Source organism: Prionailurus viverrinus, chromosome C2, assembly GCF_022837055.1.
Source record: "Prionailurus viverrinus isolate Anna chromosome C2, UM_Priviv_1.0, whole genome shotgun sequence".
NCBI classification, from domain to species: domain Eukaryota; kingdom Metazoa; phylum Chordata; class Mammalia; order Carnivora; family Felidae; genus Prionailurus; species Prionailurus viverrinus.
In genome coordinates, this window is record NC_062569.1 from 33693673 (window position 1) to 33721198 (window position 27526).

The 27526-nt window shown below is 44.9% G+C and overlaps 1 protein-coding gene across 12 annotated transcripts in view; it reads right to left on the minus strand.

Moving 5' to 3' along the window:
* Positions 1 to 27207, minus strand: part of DZIP1L (DAZ interacting zinc finger protein 1 like) — a 44663-nt gene extending 17456 nt beyond the window's left edge. Inside the window, exons 1-8 of one of the 12 annotated variants that reach the window (XM_047875874.1) lie at positions 27087 to 27133; positions 26192 to 26337; positions 23624 to 23889; positions 16025 to 16606; positions 13336 to 13420; positions 9220 to 9341; positions 8375 to 8536; positions 4673 to 4801 (exon numbers count right to left, since the gene is read on the minus strand). In XM_047875874.1, coding sequence (XP_047731830.1) covers positions 4673 to 4801; positions 8375 to 8536; positions 9220 to 9341; positions 13336 to 13420; positions 16025 to 16525 — 999 coding nt within the window. In that variant the 5' untranslated portion in view covers positions 16526 to 16606; positions 23624 to 23889; positions 26192 to 26337; positions 27087 to 27133. Of the gene's footprint in view, positions 1 to 4672; positions 4802 to 8374; positions 8537 to 9219; positions 9342 to 13335; positions 13421 to 16024; positions 16607 to 19094; positions 20333 to 20374; positions 20864 to 23623; positions 23890 to 26191; positions 27058 to 27086 lie in introns of those variants that run through there. The other 11 variants (XM_047875871.1, XM_047875873.1, XM_047875869.1 and 8 more) reach the window with 11 other exon arrangements.
* Positions 27208 to 27526: the final 319 nt, after the last annotated feature.

Sequence of the window (27526 nt, forward strand, 5' to 3'; positions counted from 1 at the left end):
TGACTTCAGCTCAGGTCATGATCTCACGGTTCATGGGTTTGAGCCCTGCATCGGGCTCCATGCTGACAGTGCTGAGCCTGCTTGGGATTCTCTCTCTCCCTCTGTCTCTGCCCCTACCCTGCTCATGCTCACTCTCTCTCAAATAAATAAACTTTAAAAAATAAATTAATTAAATAAAATATAGTATAAAGCAACAGGAATTAAAAAGTACTGGCCCATAATTAGGCAGAGTAGTGAGAAGAAAGAAAGCCCAGACAAAGATGGGGGAGAAAAATGGAAGCTTAGTCTGGAGAAAGATAGATTATTGACAAATGGAGTTCAAGAGGTAGTTAAACTGCCTAGAAAAAAAAAATGAACTTGAATCTTTATTTCATATCTTAAACCAAAATAAATTTTAGGTGGGTCAAAGATTTAAACTTAAAAAATGGAAGTTACATCAGCAAGACCGTACAATAAGAAGTTCCAGCTCTCAAACCCTCCACAGATGAGAATTCCTTTATGGGAGCCCACAAACCCAGCTGAGAGCTTCCAGCACCTCAATGGAGCAAAAACACCTGAGAATAGATGCATTCCAGAGAAGTTTCACTTTACCTGCATCAGCTCTCCCTCAAGGTGGCACAGCTCAGTGCCAAGGGAGACCTCCTCAGCCCACAATTTTTCCCACGGGGGAAGGGGACAGAGAGTGAGCACCCACTGCCCCAGCCTTGCAGGATGCTGCCCGGGAGGCCCGCTTCTGTCCCACCCCTCTCAGAACTGAGGGAAAGAGCACAGCTGACTCAGCTTGTGGCGCTGGCACACGGATCTCAACAACCAGCCACAGATCCAACTGGACACCAGCTGGTGTAAGTGAGAAGTAAATGTACAGAGTAGTTATATGCAATTGATATTAAGTTGTTATCAGCTTAAAACAGACCGTTGTCCTAGAAGATGTTTTATGTAAGTTTCATACTAATCACAAAAAACCTACAGCAGATATGTAAAAGATAAAGCAATCAGAGCATACCACTACAAAATAAAACCATCAAATCAAAAAGGATGGCAGCTGGGGCCTCTGGGTGGTTCAGTGGGTTGAGTGTCCGACTTCGGCTCAGGTCCCAATCTCGCAGTTCGTGAGTTCGAGCCCCACGTCGAGCTCTGTGCTGCCAGTTCAGAGCCTGAAGCCTACTTCAGATTCTGTGTCTCCCTCTCTCTCTGCCTCTGCCCCTCTCTCTCTGCCTCTTCGTGCTCTCTCTCTGTGTCTCCCTCTCTCTCTGCCTCTTCGTGCTCTGTCTCTCTCTGTCTCAAAAATAAGTGTTAAAAAAAATTCAAAAAAAAAAAAAAAAGAATGGCAGCAAGAGAGGAGGAAAGGAACAAAGTAACTACAAAAATCTGAAAACAATAAAATGGCAATAGTTAGTCCTTACTTATGAATAATTACTTTAAATTTAAATGGATTAAATTCACCAGTCAAAAGACAAAGAGTGACTGAATGGACTAAAAAAATAAGATCCAGCTGTGTGCTGCCTACAAGAGACTTACATTAAGGGCACACTTGCAACTGAATGGATGGAAAAAGATACTTCACACAAATGGTAACCAAGAGAATAGGGGTAGCTTCACTGCTGTCAGGCAAAAAAGACTAAGTAAAAAACGGTTACAAGAGACAAAGAAGATCACCACATAATGATAAAGGGGTCCATTCATCAACAGAATATAACAATGTAAATATATATGCATCCAATGTCAGAGCACCTAAATATATAAAGTGAATATTAATACAACCAAAGGGAAAAATGGCAGCACAGCAAGAGCATTGGGCCTCAATAGCCCACTTTCAACAATGGAGAGATCCAGACAGAAAATCAATAAGGGAACACTAGACTTGAACTGTACGCCAGACCAAATGGACCAAACATATACAGAACATTCTACCCAAAAGGAGAACAATATTTTGGGATAAAATATTTTGCAAACCATATTATCTGATAAGGGGTTAATATCCAAAATATAAGGAACTTAACTCAATAGCAGGGAAAAAAATTAAATGGACAAAAGACCCGAATAGACATTTCCCCCCAAAAGGCCTATAACATCATTAATCAGCAGAGAAATGTAAATAAAACCACAATGAGATATCACCTCACACCTGTCAAGATGGCTGTTATTTAAAAAAAAAAAAAAAAAAGATAAGCGTTGGTGAGGATGCGAAGAAAAGGGAACCCTCATACACTGTTGGTGGGAATGTATATTGACACAGTTATTATGAAAAACAGATTGGAAGTGCCTCAAAAAATTAAAAATAGAGTTACTCATTTCCCCTGGGGTATCTCCCAGGTGTGCATGAGGTATACTTGTTAATAAACTTGATTGCTTTTCCTGTTGTTAAAAGAAAAAAATTAAAAATAGGACTACCATATAATCCAACAATCCCACTTCTTGATATTGATCCAAAAAAACTGAAATCAGGATCTCAAAGAGATACACTCCCATGTTCACTGCAGCATTATGAACAGTAGCCAAAATAGGGAAACCTAATAATCCATTGGTAGATGAATGGATAAAGCAAATGTGGAACATACATACAGTGGAATACTATTCATCCTTAAAAAAGAAAGAAATCCTGCATCAACATGAATGAACCTAGAAGGTATCATGCTAAGTGAAATAAGTCAGGCAAGAAAGACAAATACTGTATGATCTCAGTTACGTGTGGAATCCAAAATAGTCAAACTTACAGAAACAGAGAGAGAATGGTGATCACTAGAAGTTAAAACAGGGAGAAAATGGGGAAGTTATGGTCGAAGGGTACAAAGTTCATTATGCAAGATATATATGCCTGGTACATAATACATGCATGGTATCTGTTGAATGTATGGGTGTGTAGAATTAAAAACCTTATAACCTAAACATGCATGCTAAAAAATTCCTCATTCATATACAGTATCACCACAATGTATCACTAAAACTTATACTTGGAAAGACACCAAAATGTTAAAATTGAATATATTTTTGAATGTCAGGACTGTGGATAAATTTTTCTCTTTTGGCCTCTTTTTGTTCTTTCTTTAGATTTTTATGAGTATGTGTAATGTGTGGTTGGTTTTTTTTTTTTTTTTGAGTATATATAACTTTTAAGTTGTAGGAAAATTTTTAAAAGCTCTAAAGAGCAGTTTTCAATTTCCTAAGAATATCTCTGTGTGTGAGAAACGCTGGGATAATCTTTTTCGAAAAGTGTTTATTACGGAGATTTCTCATATAAACAAAAGTATAGAGAATATAGAATAATGGAGTCCCATATACCACCACCCAGCTTCAGTGATTAGCAATTATGGCAAATCTTGTCTTATTTATACCCCATCTACTCCCACCCCCAAGACTAGGTTGTTTTAAAGCAAATTTCTAATATCATATCATAAATATCTACTCAATTGTATTGTATACTTTGCTGAGAAAGTAGATCTGATGTTAAGTGTTACTGCCATACACACAAAGAAAATAAAATAAAGAGTGGAAGGAAACTTTGGGAGGTGATAGATATGACTGTGGCCTGATGGTGGTGAGGGTTTCAAGGGTGAGTTCTTATCCCCAAACTCACTGAGTTGTATACATCAAGCATGTACAACTTTTCACATGCCAATCATATCTCAGTAAAGTGGTATGTATGAATGAATAAATAAGGCCATAAAAGCACTACAAGAAAACACAAAAATATTTTCTTTTTAAACATTAGAGTGGCTATAAACAAACTGAGGATTTGATCATTTTGACCACATAAACATTATTAATTTTGTATGACCCAAACCACGATAAAGAAAATTGAAAGACCAGTGTTAAGGGAAAAATAAGTATAAGAATAACAGAGGGCTGGGTTCACTTCCATATGTTATACAAACTCACAAAAACCGGGAAGGAAAATTAGGCAAAAGGATGTGAACAGAGGTCATAGAAAAAAATTAGCTTCCCTTACCGGGAAACTTGTGAAAGGAGACATCAAGCACTAGAAATATTTTACTGCTGTTAGTTAGACTTTAAGCTCTTTCTTCACAGTCTTAGAGAAGCAGAAACAGAAGCACAACCTGATTTAGTAACGATCCCCATTGCCCTTCCTTGCCGTGGGATTATCAGTGATTTAGACCCTATCTCGCTGCATCATTGCACGATTCATCCAGGGGTGGCCGGAGCCGCCTCCTGCTGGCTCATGAGAGCAGACTGTGCACCAGCCTCTCCAATGCCATACCCAGGGACCTCACGGTGGTAGCACGAAATCAGAGATGGCGGGAAATTCTACACCATGGAAAATGGCAACTGCTACCTATTAAAGCAGAGAGCCGTTGTTAAATATTTACCATCACATCACTAGACCCATCCCAAATACCTTCAAATCCAGAAGATTTGTTTCCAACTGGGTTGGAATCAAAATGAGAGTAAAGGCGCCCAATAAGAGACATAACTGTATGTGTTCTGAAAAGATCCCAAGCAAACCTGATACTGTACCATCTGTATCACCAGCCCCACCTTAAGCCCCAGCCCCAAGCCTAAGAATCCTATTCCATGATTCCATGTATTGGCAGAAGGTCTGAAAATGTAGAATTTGATGTCTTTCAGCTTCCGTAACACCACAGGGCGAAACTAAGAAACTTGTTGGAAGACAACCTGGCTGGCGGCAGAGGAAAAGCATGAGACGTTAGCTCACCTGCATTTCCATCATCTCCTTCAGGGCCCGGAGTTCCTGAGTCTGCCTGAGTCGCTCCTCAGACTCCTCGTCCCGTAGTGACCCGAGGTTGGACTCCATCATATTGTGGGACTGCAATGCCTGCAGTTTCTGAAAAGGCCGGGACACAGTTTTATTTAGATGAAGATCTAGTCTTGATGTTGTCTTTTACACCTTGAGCAATGTCAAAAAGGCACACCTTACCCAACCACAAAGTCCAAGCTGTCCTCACCAGATATCTACATCCCTACAAACACACCCACAAGTGAGCATTCCCCTTCCCCAGGGTTGAGAGCTCAGTGCTTACACAGGAGAAGCAAGTTCCCGTGGAAGAACAGAATTTGAGAACATAATTTCAATAGCACTAGCATTCTGCTGCATTCAAAATCCGGAGCTCACTAGACAGCTGCCCCCTTTCCTCTTCAGTCTCAAATAGGCTGAAGAGAATCAGACTCCTATGGCCTTTGGGAGGGTCTCGGGTACTCTGGACCATTCCCTGAGGACTCCTGTCCCTCCTCCCACAAAAAAATCCTGGTTGTCACCAACCAGACCTGGCTTTGTGTGGCTTGGAGTGGTATCACCCATACCTAATGATTCCTCAGCTAGCTGCGTGTAATCTGAAGGAAAAGACACAGGAAAGTGGATCCGAGAGAAGAGGCCTTTCCACCTATGGCTATATTTTTAAATATATCACTGTTGGGGCGCCTGGGTGGCGCAGTCGGTTAAGCGTCCGACTTCAGCCAGGTCACGATCTCACGGTCCGGGAGTTCGAGCCCCGCATCGGGCTCTGGGCTGATGGCTCAGAGCCTGGAGTCTGTTTCCGATTCTGTGTCTCCCTCTCTCTCTGCCCCTCCCCCGTTCATGCTCTGTCTCTCTCTGTCCCAAAAATAAATAAACGTTGAAAAAAAAATTAAAAAAAAAATTTTTTTTTAAATAAATAAATAATCACTGCTGTATTCACAAAATTAAATTATCTCCATCTCTATTATTTTATACAAAACTCATAAGACCCATTAAAGCTTTCAAGAACTGCAAGTCCCTGAGTTTAACCTGATACCATTCTTGCTAATCTTTAACTCTTCTCTATTGCTAAAGCAATATCCAGTCCAAATGTTAACCATTTCTAAACCCCTTGAGTATTTTCATAGAGCCAAATGCTTTATTAAGTGTATGCACAACCCTCGGCTTCTCGTGTGTCATTTCTGCCTTCACCCCAATATTTATGATGCCCAGAGAGCTGGCTCTCTCGGCATATGACAAACCGGCATGGTGATTTCCATTCAAATGGGTACTCCTTTGGCCACTGGATTTACCCTACATCTTATCTCTCTTCAGTCAGGCAACTCAGCCAAAGTAAGCTTACAGACTTCTGTACCAGGGGGGACATTTTGAGGAGAAACATCTTCAAAAAGTATTTCCCTCTACCCAATGGGGCTCCTGGGTGGCTCAGTCAGTTGAGCGTCCGACTTCAGCTCAGGTCATTATCTCACGGTTCGTGGGTTCGAGCCCCACATCAGGCTCTGTGCTGACAGCTCAGGGCCTGGAGCCTGCTTCAGATTCTGTGTCTCCCTCTCTCTCTGCTCCTCCCCTGCTCACACTCTGTCTCACTCTCAAAAATAAATAAAGATTAAAAAAAAATTTTTTTTAAGTATTTCCCTCTCATTGGCCCTCCTGACAGCAAGGGAAATCTTTTGTTGTGTTATGAGGTAGACTGTCTTACAGTGTTATTCACACTCACTCTAACCGAAATCTTCTCTTTTTCTCCCCAGAATTAGAAAAAAAAATAACAAAGTAATTATCCAAATACACTGAGAATTTGGGTCTCCAGTTTGGTTCCCATAATAAAAGTAAAATAATGAAATGTCACATGAGAGGGGACAGGGAGAGACACACAAACACAAAAACACAGCATATGCAATCCTACAGAGAAAAGACAAATAAAAAATAAAAAACAGAAAAATGATGTTCCAGTTTAGGGAAATGTGATCCAAGTTAAAAAGAAACCATGGATGGTAATTATGTCCTCACTCACCAAAACTTAGAATTTCCTAGCCAAAAGTAACCCTCTGACCTTTGATGGGGTGGCTTCTGAACAGTAACTCCAAATTCAAATCAATACCTATCTATCAAACATCCAGTCAGCTAGTGCCGTGTCAGGGGATGAGAGTCAGCAGGGCGCACGCCAGCTCAGGGAAGATGGGTGTGGAGCTGGGGGGGGTAGGGCCATGAGGTCCATATGGTGGGGAAGCATCTTATCTCCCACAAATCGTTCCTGACCACACTGCAGGGAGGGCTTAAGTCACTACAGACACACACACACACACACACACAGCTCTCATCTCAACCCCACAGCCACCCCTATCCTTGGCTTCCCATCTCAGATTGAGATGATGGACCACCCAAGACTCCAAGCATATCCTATGACAAGCCCCTTCTGGAAAAGTCGTCAAGGTATTCCTTTAGCAAAACGTGGAATGACTATGAGAAATGCAGACAGTTCATTTTCAAAAACAAGAAATGATTCTCCTTGATGTTAGAAGGACCAATAAGAGCTCGATACATTCTGAAAATATTTCTCCTCAAAACTTTTTCCCTGATATGGTTTCAGTCATACAGGTTTATATAGGAAGATACAGTCTAGAGATAATCTTTAATAATGTTTTCTTGAATGAACTTAACAGTATATCCATTAGAAGAGCAGAGGCTTACAAGTTTAAAAAGTTAAGTTCAAATCCCAGGTCTACCTCTTAGTAGCTGTGTGACCTTGAGCACGTTATGTGAACCCCAGTGTCTTCACCTGTAAAGGAGGAATGATAATAGTGTTGTTTTTTTAAAAAAAAAAAAACTTTTAAAAATAAATTATAAACCAGGGGCACCCGGGTGGCTCAGTCGGTTGATCGTCCAACTTCGGCTCAGATCATGATCTCATGCTTCGTGGGTTCGAGCCCCACGTCGGGCTCTGTGCTGACAGCTCAGAGCCTGGAGCCTGCTTCGGATTCTGCGTCTCCCTCTCTCCCTGCCCCTCCACCACTCGCACTCTGTCTCTGTCTCTCAAAAAGAAATAAACATTAAAAGAAAATAGGAAAGAAATTATAAACTAATAATGTGCCTACTTTGAGAATGTTACGGTTGTTTTGTTGTTGTGAGAATTAAAAGTTAATGTATATAAAGTGTTCTGCACAGGGGCTAGAAACCAGTTAATACACTCAGTAAATCTTACTATTATGCATGATCTCCACAGACCCCAACAGGGTGCCTAGCATATAGCCAGTGCTCAGCAAATACCCATTAAGAGAAAAATGCATTCATTCAAACTTTGCCTCATAACTCATCCAGTGACAAAAGAAAGCCCTTTGCAAAAATAAAGATAATGTCTAGGGAGTTTCTACTATATACCAGACAATGTTAAGTGCTGTCTACGTGTTAATTTAACCATTTCAGCAACCTGTCGTACAGAAGAGAAACTGAGGCACAGGAAAGTTAAGTAACTCGCCTAAGGTCACACAGCCAATATGTGATAGAGCAGGGATTCAATCCCTGGCACTGGCCTCTGATATCCAGCCTCACAGTGTATTAGCTCCCAATGGCAGAGGAAATAAAACGAGTACAAACGAAGAAATGAATTTTGAGAACAAATAAACATATTTTCGGCAAAAGAACACTGAAAGACTTTGTGTTGGGTACCTCTTCTAGAGTTGAGTTATGGTTGGCAACACTTTTAAATTCATCCCAAAATAATTTTTTTAGCTTGTCTATTTCCTCATATAGCGTGGCCCTCTCTTTTTCTTTCCATTCATCAAATTCTTTCTTAGCTTCTATCTCCTTCTGACGAGCAATCTCTGCTTCCTGGAAAGAAAAACAGGAACAATAGAATCACTAATTCTACATCATGGCAAATATTTACTGAGAAACTGCTAGGGCCCCTTGTCTGTGCAAGTCACTCTAGAGACCAAAGAAAATTCGTCCTACTGTTCCTATTGTTTGGACATGGAGTGAGACAAGTCTTCTCTGAACTGTAAAGTCCCTTGACAATAGAGATCTTTTTCTCTCTCTTTATGTTCCTGGCATAGTTGGTGCTCAATAAATGGATGCTGAAGAAATGAATGAAGAATAAAGAAATGAAGGAATGAGTAAGGCAAGATTACAGATTTTCATTCTACAATTATCTACTAAGTATGTCCTCGAGACTGGACTTTGGAGTTTATCCAGTCTTGGCTTTCAAAAAGCCAAGTAGCATTGTAGTGTAAGAAGTTAACACTCAGGTTCAAACGCCTTCAGAGGATGCTGAATAGGGCAGAAAACAGCAATTCTCTCTCCTACTTTTGGCCATACAGATCTGGGAAAACAACTGGATTTTCCTTTGCAGATAACCTAAGATCATTTGCCACAACCAAGAAGATGCCATCCTAGCTCTGACTCCCAGCTCCAGGAAATCAGCGAGACTTCTGGTCCTGTGAGACACCCGTGGATGATGGGTCTCCTGCATGAGACTCGAGCAAGTCTCCCTGGTGTTTCCACTCCGTGCCCACCTGGAGCTGCCGGAGCCTCTCGGCCTCCCTCTGGGCTTCCAGCTCCCCTTGGGTCCATTTTAGTTTGGCCCGAAGCTCCTCCAGTATCTCCTCCACTGGCTGTTCCTGCTGCTTCTGCTTCCCTGTGGGCTCCATGCAAAGATAGGGTGACCGGGTTAAGTCAAAAAGTTAGTGGAGTGCAGTTCGTCGCCTATGCAATCAGTCACACCTCAGTCTGAGACCAGTTTGCCACTCCCATTGGATACTGACCACAAGGCAAATGACATAACCTCCCTGACCCTCAGTTTCCCCAAATTGGAAAGAGGAGATAATAACAGCACCTAATTCAGAGGGTTGTCATGAGGATGAAATGTGACAGTGCAAAGTGCTTAGCATAGTGCTTGGCATGACCACTCAATAAATGTGAACTATTATTGTCATTTAAAGTAACTATTTTGACAGTACTAACACATGCAAATGTAAAAGCAAAATTGATAGAGTAACAGAAGCAGAATACCAAATGGCATGTACACGGTGATTATCAATACAAAGAACATATCTATGTATCCTCACAGCCATCAGAGAGGAGTTTAAAGTAGTGAAAATAATTGTAGTTTTAAGTTCCCTTTTTTTCAGAAATACGTATAGTAGTAAGTTTCAAGTGAAAAAAAAAAAACAGCATGCATTATGAAGGAAACTTTCAGCCAAAGTTTTTTAAGTGTATACTTCAAACTTTCTAAGATTAAACAATAAAAGAATGAATTATTAGGGCGCCTGGGTGGCTCAGTCTGTTGAGCGTCTGGCTTCGGCTCAAGTCATGATCTCGCGGTCTGTGAGTTCAAGACCCATGTCGGGGCCTGGAGCCTGCTTCGGATTCTGTGTCCCCCTCTCTCTTTGCCCCTCCCCTACTCATGCTCTGTCTCTCTCTGTCTCAGAAATAAACATTAAAAAAAATTTTTTTAAAAAGAATGAATTATAAAAGAACATTCTAACTAAACCACATACAGATAAACCAATGAAAAAGACAATTGTACTTGTACAATTGTTATAATTTATTTTATTTTTTTTTGACAGAGAGAGGGCACAAGTGAACAAGGATGGGGAAAGAGAGAGAGAGAGAGAGGGAGACAGAGAAGCAGGGCTCGTGTTCACAGGATGTGGGCTTGAGCTCACCAACCATGAGATCATGACCTGAGCTGAAGTCAGATGCCTAAGGGACTGAGGCACCCAGGCACCCACATTTGTTACTTTTCAAAGTACCTTTAGTGACTATTAGATAGATGGTACTGTTACTAAAACTCTAGGGGCGCCTGGGTGGCACAGTCGGTTAAGCGTCCGACTTCAGCCAGGTCACGATCTCGCGGTCCGTGAGTTCGAGCCCCGCATCAGGCTCTGGGCTGATGGCTCAGAGCCTGGAGCCTGTTTCTGATTCTGTGTCTCCCTCTCTCTCTGCCCCTCCCCGTTCATGCTCTGTCTCTCTCTGTCCCAAAAATAAATAAAAACGTTTAAAAAAAAAAAATCTAAAACTCTAAGTCTTTCTTTGAAAAGAGAGATGGTCTTTCTCAGACTATACTTTTTGGAAAGAAGCAATTTTAGACACAGTAGAAATTAATTTGGGTTAACAAAATGATTTAGGATGATATGAAATAGGAGAGTGGAGATATCTGAAGAGCCATATCTGCCTGAGAATAAAAAGGTCATGAATATTAATTTAGCAAAAGTTGCCTTAAGAACATATTTTCCCTCTCCTTCAGCGCTTAACCTTAAGAAAATAATAAGGAATATGCCCAAAGATTTGCATATAAGAATGTTGATCAAGTGATTTATAACAAGGAAATTTATGAGTAACCCCTATAAAGTATGTAATAATTTAATCGTGAAATAAATTATGATAGCTGCATGATGGGATATTATTCAGCCATTAAAAATCATGTTTTCCAAGATGCCTGAATGACACTGGAAAATGTGATATATTTTTAATTAAAAATAAGCAATAGGGGAGCCGGGGTGGCTCAGTCGGTTAAGCATCTGACTTCAGCTCAGGTCATGATCTTGTGGTCTGTGAGTTCAAGCCCCGAGTCAGGCTCTGTGCTGACAGCTCAGAGCCTGGAGCCTGTTTCAGATTCTGTGTCTCTCTCTTTCTCTCTCCTCCCTCGCTCATGCTCTGTCTCTCTCTTCTCAAAAATCAATAAACGTTAAAAAAAAATTTTTTTAAAGCAATAGTCACAACCACATACTGTATGATTACATATGTACACAGGAAAATAATAACAGAAAACACACCAAAATACTAAGTAGGTGATGTTGTCGATGGTTTTTATTTTCTCTTTTCTACTTTTCTGTATTTAAATTTTCCAGGTCAAAGGCATTTTTTCCAATTTTTTTATTGTGGTAAAATACACATAACATAAAATGTAGCATCTTAGCCATTTTTTAAAATTTATTTAGAGAGAGAGAGAGAACGTGCATGAGCAGGGGAGAGAGGCAGAAGGACAGAGAGATAGAATCTCAAGCAGGCTCCATGCTCAGCACACGGCCCTGGGATCATGACCCGAGCTGAAATCAAGAGTTGGAAACTCAACAACTAAGCCACCCAGGAGCCCCACATCTTAACCCTTTTTAAAGGTACAGCTCAGAGGTATTAGTACATTCATAATGTTGTGTAACCATCACGACCATCCACTTCCATAACTCTTTTCTTCTTGTAAAACAAAAACTCTGTATGCTTTAAATAACTTCCCATGGTCTCCCTCCCCCCAGCCCCTGGCAACCACCATTCTACTGTCTGTTTGTATGAATTTGACTACTCTAGATATCACATAAGTAGAATCATACAGTATTTGTCCTTTTGTGGCTGACTTACTTCACTTAGCATAATATCCTCAAGGTTCATTCCTGTTGTAACATGTTACAGAATTTCCTTTCCTCTCAAGGCTGAATAATATTCCCTTGCTTGCATAGACCACATTTTCCTTCTCTATTCATCTGTCTGTGGACAGTTAGGTGCTTCCACATCTTAGCTACTGTGAATAATGCTGCCATGTACCTCAGTATACAGATATCTCTTCAAAGACCTATCTTTTCATCAGAAAAATTCATTTAAGAAGTAGAAAATCTGTTTTCCTTTAGCAGCCTCCAAAGTAGAATCAAAAATAATTAGATATCTAATAAATGCATCACAACTAGATAAATGGTACTGTTTTAAAACTCTATGGGGCGCCTGGGCGGCTCAGTTGGTTAAGCGTCCGACTTCGGCACAGGTCATGATCTCATGGTTTGTGAGTTCAAGCCCCGTGTCGGGCTCTGTGCTGACAGCTCAGAGGCTGCAGCCTGCTCGGATTCTGTGTCTCCCTCTCTTTCTGCCCCTCCCCCACTCACTCTCTGTCTCTCAAAAAATAAATAAATGTTAAAAAAATAAAATAAAAACTCTAAGTCTGCTCTTTGGAGAGGAAATTAAAATGAAAAATACGAAAAAGGTTTTACTTAATGGAATTTTTAGATTTATATTGTATGATTTATATTTTCATATCTGTATTTATTTTATTTGTTAGCAGCTATTTGTTATGTCACATATTAAAATATTAACATCCATTAAAAATGGATATAAAGTATGCAAATCTCTCTATGGAGAAACATACAGCCTTGCTACTCCTTTTGGAATTTGAAATGATAAAATTAAAGTGATTAAGTCATAATAAGCTCATGTACATACAGAGTTAAAGAACCAGTCTAACTGCTTATTAACCCCTTTTAAGCTCATTCACAGTTAGCATCAGAGAAGAGCAGATTCACAGAAGGTTGGGAGGTAAGGACCCTTCCAAGTCACCCCATTTGACTGCCCAATTCACAGCAAAGGCCACTGAGACTCAGAGGGAGGGGCAATGACCGTGGTCACATGGTAGAAAGGGATAAAGCTAACACTGGAACCCACTGTCTGACTCCCTTTTTCTCTACACACATTGTCAGAAACCCTCCCAGGCCCATGTGGGATGGATCTCCCCAGTGTGGACGATGGGATCACCTCCTCCTCTACTGGATGATGAGGCCTGAGGGCAGCTGTGGTGGTGTATGTGCCCCACACCCACTGAAGACCAGCCCAGGCCCTTCCACGGTCCCAGGAGGGCCACCTGGACTCACCACCTTCTGCCACGCCCGCATGCCTGCGCTGGATATGGCCCCGGAGAAAGGTGGCGTTCATGAACGTCTTGTCACACAGGTGGCACTGCACGGAAGGCAAAGAGTGGGAAGTGTGGTATCAGATCACCTAGCTCAGCCTGGGGTTCTCCCGAGATCAAAATTCCCATCTCTTTGGGACCCCTGGGCTGCTTCAGAAATGAAGGATTCGATTTGAACACGACCAGTACCCTGGGGAGCTGTGAGTGCTGACTGGGTATTTGATGATACTGAGGAGTTTTTGTTGGTTTTTCAAAGGCGTGATGATGGTCTTATGTCTATGTTTAAAAGTGGGAGTCCTTGGGGCGCCTGGGTGGCGCAGTCGGTTAAGCGTCCGACTTCAGCCAGGTCACGATCTCGCGGTCCGGGAGTTCGAGCCCCACGTCAGGCTCTGGGCTGATGGCTCAGAGCCTGGAGCCTATTTCTGAGTCTGTGTCTCCCTCTCTCTCTGCCCCTCCCCCGTTCATGCTCTGTCTCTCTCTGTCCCAAAAATAAATAAACGTTGAAAAAAAAAAATTAAAAGTGGGAGTCCTCACCTTTTAGAGATCCATACTGAAATAGTTAGAGATAACACCATATGTCTAATACAGCCGAATGTAATGCAGGACTGGGGTAAGTGGGTAGGGCAACATACGAAAAAGCATTGGCCAGGGTTGATAATGAGTGGGCTGGGTAGTGCACAAATAAAGGCTCATTACCATACTCCCTCTTTTGTACATGTTTACATTTTTTCACAGTAAAAAGTTAAGAAAAAACAAAAACAATATCCAGGTCCCACCCCAGGGCTGAGGACCACCAGAGCATAGGACAGCAAATAATAGTATCTCTAATTCTGCTTCACTCTCCTCAAGCATTTCAGACCCTACCAATCTTTCACATCATCTTTTCACTGTAAAACTTCAAAATTTTTCCAACACAACTTTGCAGGCGGCCAATCCTACTCAATCAGACTAAGAGGGTCTATCTTTACACAAATGTGACGGAAACTGTCAGCTGTCCCCTGATACCTATTGCCTCTTTTTTCTTAGTTTTAGAAACCCTGATTTTTAGCTAGTCATGACGTAAATGAGAATAAACACTATAAGTTCCAGCCTCCCTTGCAACCAGGTATGGCCATGTGACTACATTCTGGCCAATGACATGTAAGCAGAAGTGACAGATGCAATTTCTAGAAGGTGTCGTCAAAGAGTCATGATAGGACAGTAGCCACTCCTTCTTCCTCTGACAACAGAACCCCCATTTTCTTCTGGGGAATTACCCTGTCCTTTACTCTCCACCCATGGACTTTGGTCAATCCCCAGCTCCATGGTGGGACATGTGACTTAGACCAAAGCCAGTTACAGCCCTGAATTCCCAACTCTGAGCTCACCAACCGAGATGGGTAGGAGACCCAAACACAGCCAAATACAGGAGACAGTGAAATACTAGCCAGGTTTCTGGGACCAAAGTAGGCCCTCTATCATGCCAGCCTTGAATCTGGGAAAATCAGATGCTAGCATTGCGGTGGCCCAACTTGCTACCACACAGACAGCAGCTTTCTAAGAATGGAACCCACACTGAGGAAGAGTCGCCAAGAGCCACAGATAAACTAAATTCTAGTGTCACTGTCTGATTCCAAGGACAAGCCATACCTGAGTCCCACCATGGCTCTGGATTTTTCAGTTAAATTAACCAATAAATTCCTTATTGGCCTAAGCCAACTCAGACTGCTGTTTTGTCACTTACTACTAAAAGATTCTGACCCTCTTTATCATAATTGACATTATATTAGTTATACCAATTACCATTCAATTAATATTGCACCATATATTCCTTCCGTCCCACCACCCACCCCTAAACTATGAATTTCTTGAAAACCTGAATGAACATGACTTGTGCCTACACCCTCAGAACTCGGCACAGGGCCTGGCCACCATGACAATTCACCAAACTGCAACTGTCCCCAGTCCACACTTTCCATGCAGCTGCAAATGTTCAAATGCCACTCTGGATAATGAACTGTCACTTGGCTGAACATGTCGGAATGGGCCTGGCAATACCAGTCCCTTGCTACACACCAATTCTACACACACACACACACACACACACACACACACCCCTCTTACACACACCTTTTCATATCACACTGCTACATGCACACACAAACCCTTCAAACATACGCTCCTGCCCTCCATAAATACATACACCTTTACACACATATACATCTTTCATTCATTCACACACACCATAAATACATCTTTATATACACACTTTCACACACAAGCACGTTACACACCACATACTCTATATACATACACACACATATCATGCACAGATGTATGCTCCAAACATTCACACGTTAAGACACACATATTCACTCACACATCCTCCATATACATTCACACATGCACATCCTGTACATGCGCCCTCTCCACAAGCACACATATGCACACACATCCTTCATATACACACCTGCCACACATATGCAATCTACACACACACACACACACACACACACACACACACACACACTGTGTAGAACTTGATGAGACATCTCTAACATCTGCTTCTAACCTCAGTAAGCATGGCCCCCAGCAACCCCAGGGCCCAGGGCGGTGGAACTGCCCAAGGGGCCGGGCGACCTCCTATCTCCCACCCTGCAAAGACTTCTCACCGTGTGGTAGCCATGGACCCCCGTCTGCAGGAGCAGCTGCTGCAAGGTGCCGATCATCTTGCGACGCCGGCGGCTCTCCTCCCGCACGCCCTTGAGCTCGTCGGCCTGGCGACCCAGCTCCTGCTGGCCTCGCTGCTGCTGCCCCAGGCTGGCCTGCAGCCGGGCCTCAAGCTGGGCAACGCCGGCGCTCAGGCAATCCTGGCAGTGCAGCAGGTACTCAATGGTGAGCTGAGCCAAGCGCAGCACCTTGAGCAGCACCGGGTCCACGGGCTGCCCACAGCGGCTGCACACCTCCCGGTCCAAATTGCAGAAGGTGACACCCGTGATGTTCTCCTGCAGGGTGGCCACATCCAGCTCCCGTGCCACGCGGTCCACATCCAGGGCGCTGATGCGCCTCCAGTCCACACTCTCAGAGCGAGGCTGGAACTTGAAGGTAGGGAGTGGGTAGGCCCCAAAGGGAGGGCCACTGAGGCCCTCAGCAGTGGTAGCAGGGGACTGCATGGGCTGAGGAAGCCCCGGGCTGACCACTGAGGGAGGGTGCCACCAAGGCCACGGCAACAGGCAGAGGAGCTGAGAGAAGGCCTGGAAAATGAGAAAAGAGTCCAAGTTAGGCAAGATGCATGTGGCCGCGCGTGCTACACACGTGGCCAGCAAGAGCCTAAGTGGGGTGAGGTGAGGGACGTGTGCAACAGCTGTAGTATGCCTGCATGCTCGGGCATGGCGAGAGAGGTGTAAGGCCAGGGTGTGGGCCTTATAATCACACAGATGTGGATTCAGATCACAGGTTCATATCCTGAAGCCTTCTGTGTCCACTGGGGAGCAGGGGGCCTACTTTGCAGGCTTGTGGTTAGGAATGAGGCATGGAGTGCCCCCTCCACCATGCCCCATACCGAAGTCCACTGCAAGAGTGCCTGCCGGAGGTCTTCGTCAAAGGGAGCCATCAAATGTCTAAGTGGTCCTTCTACAACCCAAAGTGATTTCAGGATAAAGTCCAATAACTTGCCGTGGGAGACAGAGCAGAGCCGCCTAACTTCCCCCACATCCCGTCCTCCCTCCTGTAACTGCAAGATTGTAGCGGAACAGGAGTGGGTTACGTCTCCCAGTGGCCCCAGCTGCAAAGGGTGACCCTACAACTATGCTCTCTGGTGGGATATGAGCAAAATGATGGGGACACTTGATGTGGCAGCCATGTCTCTGCACACAGACTGTGCTCAATCCACCATGGTCTTTTTTTCAAACCTACTGGTTGAGAAAAGAGGCCCAATTTGTTGTCAAAAGATTCAGATTCTCCTCTGCACTCTCTAGGTAGTCACAGAAACTGTTCTCTCTAAGGAGTAAACTGATAGTAGCAATAGGGTTTTAAAAGGAAAATTCCACTACTAAGAATTATACTTGTATAAGATAAACTTATACAAGTGTGCAACGGTGCCTGTGCAAAAACCATCATTGTTGTGTTGTTTGTAACAGCAAAGTACAAGAAAAAATATAAGAAAGTGAAGCACAAAGTACAAGAGGGGATACAAATGGTATCTCTATACAATGAAATACTATGCAGGTATTGATAAGAAAAAGGCAACTATTGGGTGGCTCAGTCGGTTAAGCATCGGACTCTTGATGTCGGCTCAGATTATGATCTCACAGCTCGTGAAATTGAGGCCCATGTTGGGCTCTGCACTGTCAGTGCAGAGCCTTTTGGAATTCTGTCTCCCTCTCTTTCTGCCCCTCCCCTGCTCGCATGCACATTCTCTCTCTCAAAATAAATAAATAAACATTTAAAAAAAAAAGAATAAGGCTACTATTCATGCACTGATACAGAATGAGTGTGTGTTTATGTATATACACACACAGAGATATATCCCTATCTGCTTGAATGATAATTAATATAATCATATCTAATAATAATATGCAAAAATAAATATATGTATATCTCACATCTGTATCTACCTATATCTATTCGATATATCTATACCTGTATATTCTATACAGATGTATAGATATATCCCACATTAGAATGGTTGCCTATAAAGGAGGAAGGAAATGGGGTGTGAAACAGGGATAAATAAATAAATAGATGGAAAATGCATCAATAGGAAATGGATAGACAGGGAAGCCTTATACAGATCAATAATGGTAATGGTACATAAATAATATATATGCATGTACATACACATATATGAATGATTCAAAGTTGTTACTCATATATAATAATAATTAAATTAAATATACTAATTTATGATTCCTATATATGATTCATTATCTCCAACATTTTGTAAGCATAGACTATGGTATTTCCGTAAAAATAAACAATCTGTGAGCAATGGTTGTCTCTGGGAGTGGGAATGGAAGCTGAAGACTGATTTTCCACTTTCCACCTTTCCATACTATTCAAAGTTCTTTACTATCATCATCTATTACTTTTATAATTTTTATTTAAAAAATACAGTTTCTGGGTCGCCTGGGTGGCTCAGTTGGTTGGGCGTCCGACTTCGGCTCAGGTCAGGATCTCACCGTTTGTGAGTTCAAGCCCCGCATCGGGCTCTGTGCTGACAGCTCATAGCCTGGAGCCTGCTTCGGATTCTGTGTCTCCCTCTCTCTCTGCCCCTCCCCTGCTCACATTCTGTCTCTCTCTCTCTTCCTCAAAAATAAATAAACCTGGGGCGCCTGGGTGGCGCAATCGGTTAAGCGTCCGACTTCAGCCAGGTCACGATCTCGCGGTCCGTGAGTTCGAGCCCCACGTCAGGCTCTGGGCTGATGGCTCAGAGCCTGGAGCCTGTTTCTGATTCTGTGTCTCCCTCTCTCTCTGCCCCTCCCCCGTTCATGCTCTGTCTCTCTCTGTCCCAAAAATAAATAAACGTTGAAAAAAACATAAAAAAATAAAAATAAAAATAAAAATAAATAAATAAATAAATAAATAAACCTTAAAAAAAAAACTTAAAAAAAAAATACAATTTCTGCCCTTGAACTTTGAATCTGACAGGGGCAACAAGAAGTACAGGTGACCCTATTTAATCAAGTTCTTTCTAGATGAGACTTTTCAGCACAAGAGAAAGTCAGAAGAGAGGTCACTGACCTCATGAAGGAGAAAGGCCTTGAAGGAATGGTGGGGCTAGGCTTGCAAGGTGGGGAAGGCCTCCAGGAAAGACCCCTGACCTCCTGAGCCTTCACCTGAGAAAGACAGGGACAGGCGTGATGGCCTGCCCTACCTCCCCATAGGGTCCTTGAGAACTGGAGGAGGTGCAAGGCGAAGGCACTCAGTAACGTTCGGGCCCCGGAGAATCGAGGGCCAGCCTCTGTGCCACACACGACCTCTACATACAAATTTACAAACAGGTATCACTGTTCCCATTTTACAGACAGGAAACTGACGTCTGGAGAAGTTAGGAGTGTTGTCCCAGGTTAGGGGGCCAGAGCTGAAGTACGGTTGGAGGTGCATCTGGCTCCAAAGTGGACTCTGAACACTGATTCTTAAAGCTGTTTGTCCTAAAACTTCGCTTTGATCAGATCATGACCCCTTATGCCTCAAACTCCTTCATTCATTCACTCACCACCCTCCCTCATTCACAGCATGCCTAGTGGTGCCAGGCCTGGTGCCCAGCACTGGGGTTACCGAGGTATATTAACTACACATCCGCCCTCCACACAGGATCTCAGCGTGCCCCATGTTGCCACAGTACAATGTCCAAACCCCTCAGCCCGGCCTTGAAGACTGCTCACAGGCCGCCACTCACCCACCTTTTCCACTTTAACTCCCATGCTTCCCTTTCTCAGATACCCCTCCCCCAAATATACTCCAAAACCAAAACTATCCAGCCACGTGCACCCCCATCATGGCCATGAGAAGATCAGCTCATTTCTACTTAACATGTTGCACTACTTAAAATTAAAAAAAAAAAAAAAAGGAGACAGGAGACATGATACTTACCATGCTCAGCTCCAAGCTGCCGCTGTGTCACTGCAGCCCCAGAGACAATTGCCACAACAAGCTATGCCTCAGAGCAACAGCAGGTTACCAGGCATGCCGTGGGGTAACTGGACACCTGCTTCCTATCCTTCCCCAGACTGGGAGCTCACCTAGAGCTCACCATTTAACTATTTAAGCTTTAGCCTCAGAGGTTTGCCCACAGTCCTCTCTCTAAGATTAAGGCCAAGAATGCTCCACCAGCAACTCTCTCACTTCTCCCACCTTTTCGAATGTTTCTTCTAGCCTCTTCCTGGAACAGTTACTATCTGTTTCCCCTTCCTTTAACGTGGGGAAGAGTTGTGGGTGGGCAATGCCCTCGTGATACTCAGTTGTTCATTCACAACCCATCCCTCCTTGCACACTCTCCCAGAGGATGAGCTCACACATACCCACAGCGTCAGCTACCGAAGGCCTGCTTCAGGCTGAGCCTCAGCCACTCCCAAATCTCTTTCTTGCTGGCCCATCTCTCTCTTGGGACCTTTAGATCCAGCCTTCTAATACTGATATACCAGAAATTGCAAATCCAAACTCTCCTAGAGCCAGGAAGGTAGCATTAAATGCAGGAAATATAACAAATGATTCCCTACTCGAGTGTCCAAGATACAATTAGGCAGTGGTTCTCAAACTGGTCCCAACTAGTAGCAGCAGCATCTGGGAACTTGTTAGAAATGCAAACCCCCAGATTTATTGATTCAGAACGACTGTACTAGGAAGTGTTGGGGATTGTGGCAAAATGGGGAGTGCACACCCTGTGTAAAAGGGGCAGCAGTTCAGTGGGGTGAGCAACCAACTCTTGATTTCAGCTCAGGCCATGATCCCAAGGTCATCAGATTGAGCCTCACATCAAGCTCTATGCTGAGCATGGAGCCTGCTTGAGATTCTCTCTCTCTCTCTCTCTCTCTCTCTCTCTCTCTCTCTCTGTCTCTCCACCCCCCATCCCCACTTGTGCTCTCTCTCTCTCTCTCTCTAAAATAAAAAATAATAGGGGCGCCTGGGTGGCTCAGTCGGTTGAGCAGCCAACTTCGGCTCAGGTCACGATCTCACGATCCATGAGTTTGAGCCCCGCGTCGGGCTCTGTGCTGACAGCTTGGAGCCCGGAGCCCGTTTCAGATTCTGTGTCTCCCTCTCTCTCTGCCCCTCCCCTGTTCATGCTCTGTCTCTCTCTATCTCAAAAATAAATAAATGTTAAAATTTTTTTTTTTTATGAAATTTATTGACAAATTGGTTTCCATACAACACCCAGTGCTCATCCCAAAAGGTGCCCTCCTCAATACCCATCACCCACCCTCTCCTCCCTCCCACCCCCCATCAACCCTCAGTTTGTTCTCAGTTTTTAACAGTCTCTTATGCTTTGGCTCTCTCCCATTCTAACCTCTTTTTTTTTTTTTTCCTTCCCCTCCCCCATGGGTTCCTGTTAAGTTTCTCAGGATCCACATAAGAGTGAAACCATATGGTATCTGTCTTTCTCTGTATGGCTTATTTCACTTAGCATCACACTCTCCAGTTCCATCCACGTTGCTACAAAAGGCCGGCCATATTTCATTTTTTCTCATTGCCATGTAATATTCCATTGTGTATATAAACCACAATTTCTTTATCCATTCATCAGTTGATGGACATTTAGGCTCTTTCCATAATTTGGCTATTGTTGAGAGTGCTGCTATGAACATTGGGGTACAAGTGGCCCTATGCATCAGTACTCCTGTATCCCTTGGATAAATTCCTAGCAGTGCTATTGCTGGGTCATAGGGTAGGTCTATTTTTAATTTTCTGAGGAACCTCCACACTGCTTTCCAGAGCGGCTGCACCAATTTGCATTCCCACCAACAGTGCAAGAGGGTTCCCGTTTCTCCACATCCTCTCCAGCATCTATAGTCTCCTGATTTGTTCATTTTGGCCACTCTGACTGGCGTGAGGTGATACCTGAGTGTGGTTTTGATTTGTATTTCCCTGATAAGGAGCGACAAAAAAAATTTTTTTTAATAAAAAATAATAATAAAATAAAATCTTAAAAGGGGCAGCCATCACTGGGCTTCAGCCATATGGAAATGGATTTATGTGTCCCTCATTGGCTAATTCTAAATTCTAGTACCTAAAAAGATATTCAAAGACCTTTATGAACTGTTTTCAAACCAGCTTTCTAGCTGCATCTCCCACTTACAATATTACTTACTGTCCACACATTCATATCTCTGGCATATTTATTTATAGGCCCTGTTTTTAAGTGCTTTATAAAAAATAACTCATGTAGGGGCGCCTGGGTGGCTCAGTTGGTTAAGCATCCGGCTCTTAATTTTGGCTCTGGTCATGATTTCACAGTTTGTGAGATCGAGCCCCACGACAGGCTCTGCGCTAACAACGCAGAGCCTGCTTGGGATTCTCTCTCCCTCTCTCCCTGCCCCTCCCCCGCCTGTGCTTGCATATGTGCGCTCTCTCTCTCTCAAAATAAACAAGCATTTAAAAAAGAATAACCCCTGTAATCCTCAGGACAAGCCCTCAAGGGGGTACTAATATTATCCAAAGCACAAAGAAGTAAAGAAGTTTGCCCCAGACACAAGAGGCAAGATCCAGACCTATGCAGCCTGGCTACGGAGTCTGACCTCTTAGCCACTATCATGCTGCCTATTGGTAGAGATGGACCTGCACCACATCCTCCTGCTCCCACTGCCCGTGAATGAACGCACGCTTCAAGGCTTTCCTCACACCTGACAGCCACCATAAATCCCTCCCAGGCTCACAGTCAGAACTCCCTGCCCCTCCCCTGGGCTCCCAGAGCAGGGTGTACACTCCTTTGGGCACCTGGCCACGCTCCGGTCTGTACTGGTGTGGCTGTGCAAATCTGTCATCAACAAATGACTCCTGAGCCCCTATTAAGTGCCAGGCACCATGACTGGCATTCAGAATTGATGGCGACCCAGGCAACAGTCCCTCCGTTGTTAATGAAACCAGTTAGTAGTTCTGGAAGTGTGTGCTCCACACAGTTATAAGGCTCACCATGCACTATCCCACTTAGTTCTCACTACAACCCAGGGTACAAATGAAGAAACTCAGAGGTGACCCAAGAGGGCAAAAGACTTTCCCACACTCATACAACTAGTAAATGATGGTGTCTGGCTCCAGAGTTCTCTAGAATGACAGAAAAATACACAAAAATTACCCTACAGACTGGTAAGTGCCAGGGTAGGAGCTAGGACAGGGTGCAGTGGGTGTACCAAGGAGAGGCCATACCAGGACATTCCTGTCTCCCTTCTCCCCCCCTTCTCCCCCAGCTATAAGGTCCCCCAGGGCTTATTCATATCTGTTGTATTCTAACCCCTAGCATATTACTTGTACTCCAGCTTGCTATTCACCTGAACAGAACTGTCAAAGTTTCTGTGTACCAGGCACTGTGCCAGCCTTGCTATTTCTACCCATCATACAACCTTGTACGTAGCTCTGATCTGCCTCATCTGACAAATGTAGAAACCGAGGCTCAGAAAAGCTAAGAGACCTGCCCCAACTCACTCAACTGCTAAAATCTGAAGCCAAAATTCGAATCAAATTCTGACTCCAAGGCTTTGGAGTTATGCCAAACTACCTCCCAATGATGATGATGATGATGGCACGTAGATTACTTCCCATCATGAAAATGACAGTACCTGAGATCTCTTGTCCAATCTCCGAGAACGGAAAGATTTTACAGGAAATCACAAGAGGACCAGTGCCGGAGACTCGAAATTTTCTCTGTATCTCCACAGAGCATAGCTGAACACGACTCAACTCCACAGCTTGCGTCCAGATTGGGATGGCAGGAGACAAAGCCAAATAAGAGTGCTGCGGGTTACCTGGAAACCACACACCCCCCACAGGCAGGAACACAGTGCTTTCTCCAGACTGAGTTATCAGCAGACAGCTGTCCCCACATCTGGAAATAGAAACACAAGGCAGAAATGACTTGCTGTCATTACGAAATCTGAAGCCATGTTAACCGTCTCTAGATGTTTTGATGGGGTCCCAGGAAACTTCCAATCCTAGATCAATACCATGCATTAGTGGACCCCAAAGAATGCTATTTATGCTAACATTCCAAGGTTGCTTCATTACTGAAGAGATGGTTTCTACCTGGGGCAATCCCACAGCCAAGAAAGAAAGCTTTCTTGCCTTGCACACCCACCGTGATGAGGTGCTCACCACCTCATGAGGCAGCCATCCCATGGAGGAACAACTCCTGAAGACTTTACGGTTCTTCTGAAACCTGCCCACCTATAATCTGTCAAAGATAACTTGCACAAAATCAATCAAATGGCTGATTCTAATACAAATTGACAGCTAACTATAACACTGCCGCTGCCACCTTACTGTCTCTTCTGCTCCTTCAAGAACGCAGCCAAGAGCAGCTGTTAGAGTCAAGGTGCCCTGGCTCCTGAGCCACCTTCAGCAGTACACGCCCTGGGAAGCCCAGGCATGTCATTAGTGCTCACTGTTATGGCTGCCAAGGAAACCCTCACACAGTTTGCAAACAAGCTATGCTCACACCAAAGACGAGGGAGCCCTGGGGATCCCAAAGGAGATGAGAGTGACTCAAGAGCTCTTCTAGAACATTATCATTACAGATCTTAGCCTTATTCCCTGATTCTGTTGTTTTCTAAAGAAAGGTGTACCTTTCCCACTCCCTCTTGCCCTTCCTGGGGTCTGCACCCACTCCCAGAACCAACAAGTAGCGAACCGCTCTCTCCCTTACAGCTGGCTTCCATTCCCAGGAACTTTAAGGAGGTAGTTTTCTATCTTTATTCTTTTTTTTTTTTTTTTTTTTTTTTTGGGTCAGAGAGAGACAGAGCATGAATGGGGGAGGGGCAGAGAGAGAGGGAGACACAGAATTGGAAACAGGCTCCAGGCTCTGAGCCATCAGCCCAGAGCCTGACGCGGGGCTCGAACTCACAGACCGCGAGATCGTGACCTGGCTGAAGTCGGATGCTTAACCGACTGCGCCACCCAGGCGCCCCTATCTTTATTCTTTAGTGTAGTTGACACACAATGTTACACATTAGTTTCAGGTGTACAACCTAGTGATTTGACAAGTTTATCCATTATGCTATGTTCACAAATATAGCATACATAGTAGCTACATACAAACAGAGTAGCTACTACCTGTCCCATTCCATCTACTACAGTATCACTGACTGTATCCCTTATGCTCTGCTTTTTATTCTGTTGACTTACTCCATAACTGGAAGCCTGTATTTTCCTCTAAGGAGGCATTTTTAAAAAACGGCACCAATAGTTTTGTCAAAAATATGGGTGGCTCAGTCACTTAACTGTCGGACTTAAGGTCAGGTCATGATCTCGAGGTTCATGAGTTCCAGCCCCGCATCAGGCTCTCTGCTGACAGCTCAGAGCCTGGAGCGTGCTTTGGATTCCGTGACTCTCTTTCTCTCTGCCTCTACCCCGCTCTCTCTCTCTCTCTCTCTCTCTCTCTCAAATAAATAAACATGAAAAAAATTTTAATAAAATAAAAATTGGGGGAAGGGCTTTGGCTGGCCTTGCTTAGGAGTATTTTAGGGAGGAAGACTACAAACCGACATGACCTATCTTCCTAGGTACAGAATTGTCAAAACTCACTACTGCTTTTCACATCTAAAAGAATACCAGTGTAGAATATACTGACGCTTTCTTTCCCATGGAGCCCCCACAGAAACCCCCCTAGAGGCGCAAGGCCTAGGTACAGCTGGCATTGCAGGTAGTCAACCCTGCTAACCAGGACTGGCCGTTTACAAAAGGGGCCTGCCAGGGGTTTCGGAACAGCCCACCAAGTTGCCCCCTTCCCTGCTCCTGTCAGTGTCCACTGAGCCACAGGCCTTTTGACCAAACCCCAGCTCTGTGGCAGAAGCCAGTTATATTCCACAAAGGAATTCAGGCTTCTGTTCCCAACCTGAAGCATATACCTCTGTGGGACCATTTTATCAAGTTGGACAGTATCCAAAAGTATCTCCACATGAGGAAGATATCTCTAGACCCCTGGTGCTGACAGAGACAGGAAAAAAAAAGACTGTTTATCAACCACTTGACTGTAGGACTGGCCTTCTGTAAGTGGGGTTGTTCTCACTGGCCAGTCCTCAGCTCCAGGGGGACAGAAGGAAGTGATGAGGGACCCTGACAGAGGAGGGAGACCACCCACTCTGTCTGCAGATGAAAAGTGTGAGAGGCCACAGTGAAAGCACCTCACTCACCAGGCTTCTCTTCCAAGTGCTGTGCTGTTAGAAATCAAATTCCGTGAACAATGGAGGGGCAGGTAGGGGCCGGGCCCTTAGGGTGCTGGCTGAAGGCCAGCCCTTGTCCAAGCCCTCCAGACCCCCTTCTGGATCCTCATTCCGTCCTGTACAAAGCAAGTCTCCCCTGGACTTCATCTTCATCGACTTCAAAAGGAAAATACCATTGTGCTGCCTCCTGCTAAACTCCAGCCCCAGAGCGCAAGAGGGACAAACCAAGATGCCAATGTGTTTGTTTTTAAATCACCTCATTATCAAAAGATCCCCTTTTACCTGCAGAACTCAGAGCATCAAGCCCCCCAAACCATTTTACTTTTTTCAAAAAGTAAGCATCCAAGTCTGTCCACCCAGGGAAGCCCAATCCTGGGGGTGCAGTCACTCCTGCTTCCCTCCCGGGGTACCTCGGTCCAGGGCAGGCCGAGAGAGCTGGATTTGGGGGCCCACGCGGGGAGCAGGAAGCGGCGGTCCAGAGCCCCAGCTCCGCCGGCTGGTCCCCTGCCGGGCGTCGCTAATGTTTAACCTCCGGCAGCCCGCGGCATCCACAGCTCGGACGGCGAGGGCGCTCCCCACCCGCACCCCTCCCGAGCCGAATTCCTGCCATAGTTTTCCCACGCAGCCCCGCTCTCCTGGGGGCCGCCGGAGCCGGCGGAGCCGGCAGAGGTCCGGAGGTGCGGGCTCCCCAGCTCGGCCCCGGCCCCGGCCCCGCCTCCCGGCTCGCTCCACCGCCCCGACCTCCCGGGGGCCGTTCCCGGAACGCTCGCCGCCGCGCTGGCCGGGGATGCTCCCCCAGCGTCGTGGAGCCCGGACGCCCTCCCCGGCGGGCACCGAACCGGCCGCCCACCCCCGTGCAGCCGACCTGCGGGCCCGCGGGCGACAGAGCCTTCCGCACCAGCAGCCGGAGGCCCCCGGGTCTCCGACGCCTCGCGCTCTCGAGACTGCCTCCCCACCCCACCCAGACAGGGGTGGAGCTTCTCCCATCCGCCTCCCCCCGGGACGAGCTATTTTTAGGTTGTTACGGAGAAGGGAAGGAGGGAATGCCACGTTTAATCCGTTGCGAAAATCCAGGATCCAAGAGAATGGCTCCCAGGCCTTCCTGAGAGGGCGGCCGCGTGGAGCCCAGGGAGGCTGGACGTGCTCCGGTCTACACAGCCACCCCCCCACACACACCACCACCACCACCACCAACAACAACAACAACAACAAAGGCTGTTCTGCTGAAAAGCCGGAGCAGTTGCAGAGCTAGTCCCTATGGCGAGCAACCCACAACCCCCAACCTTCTAGCTTGTCCTGTGGATC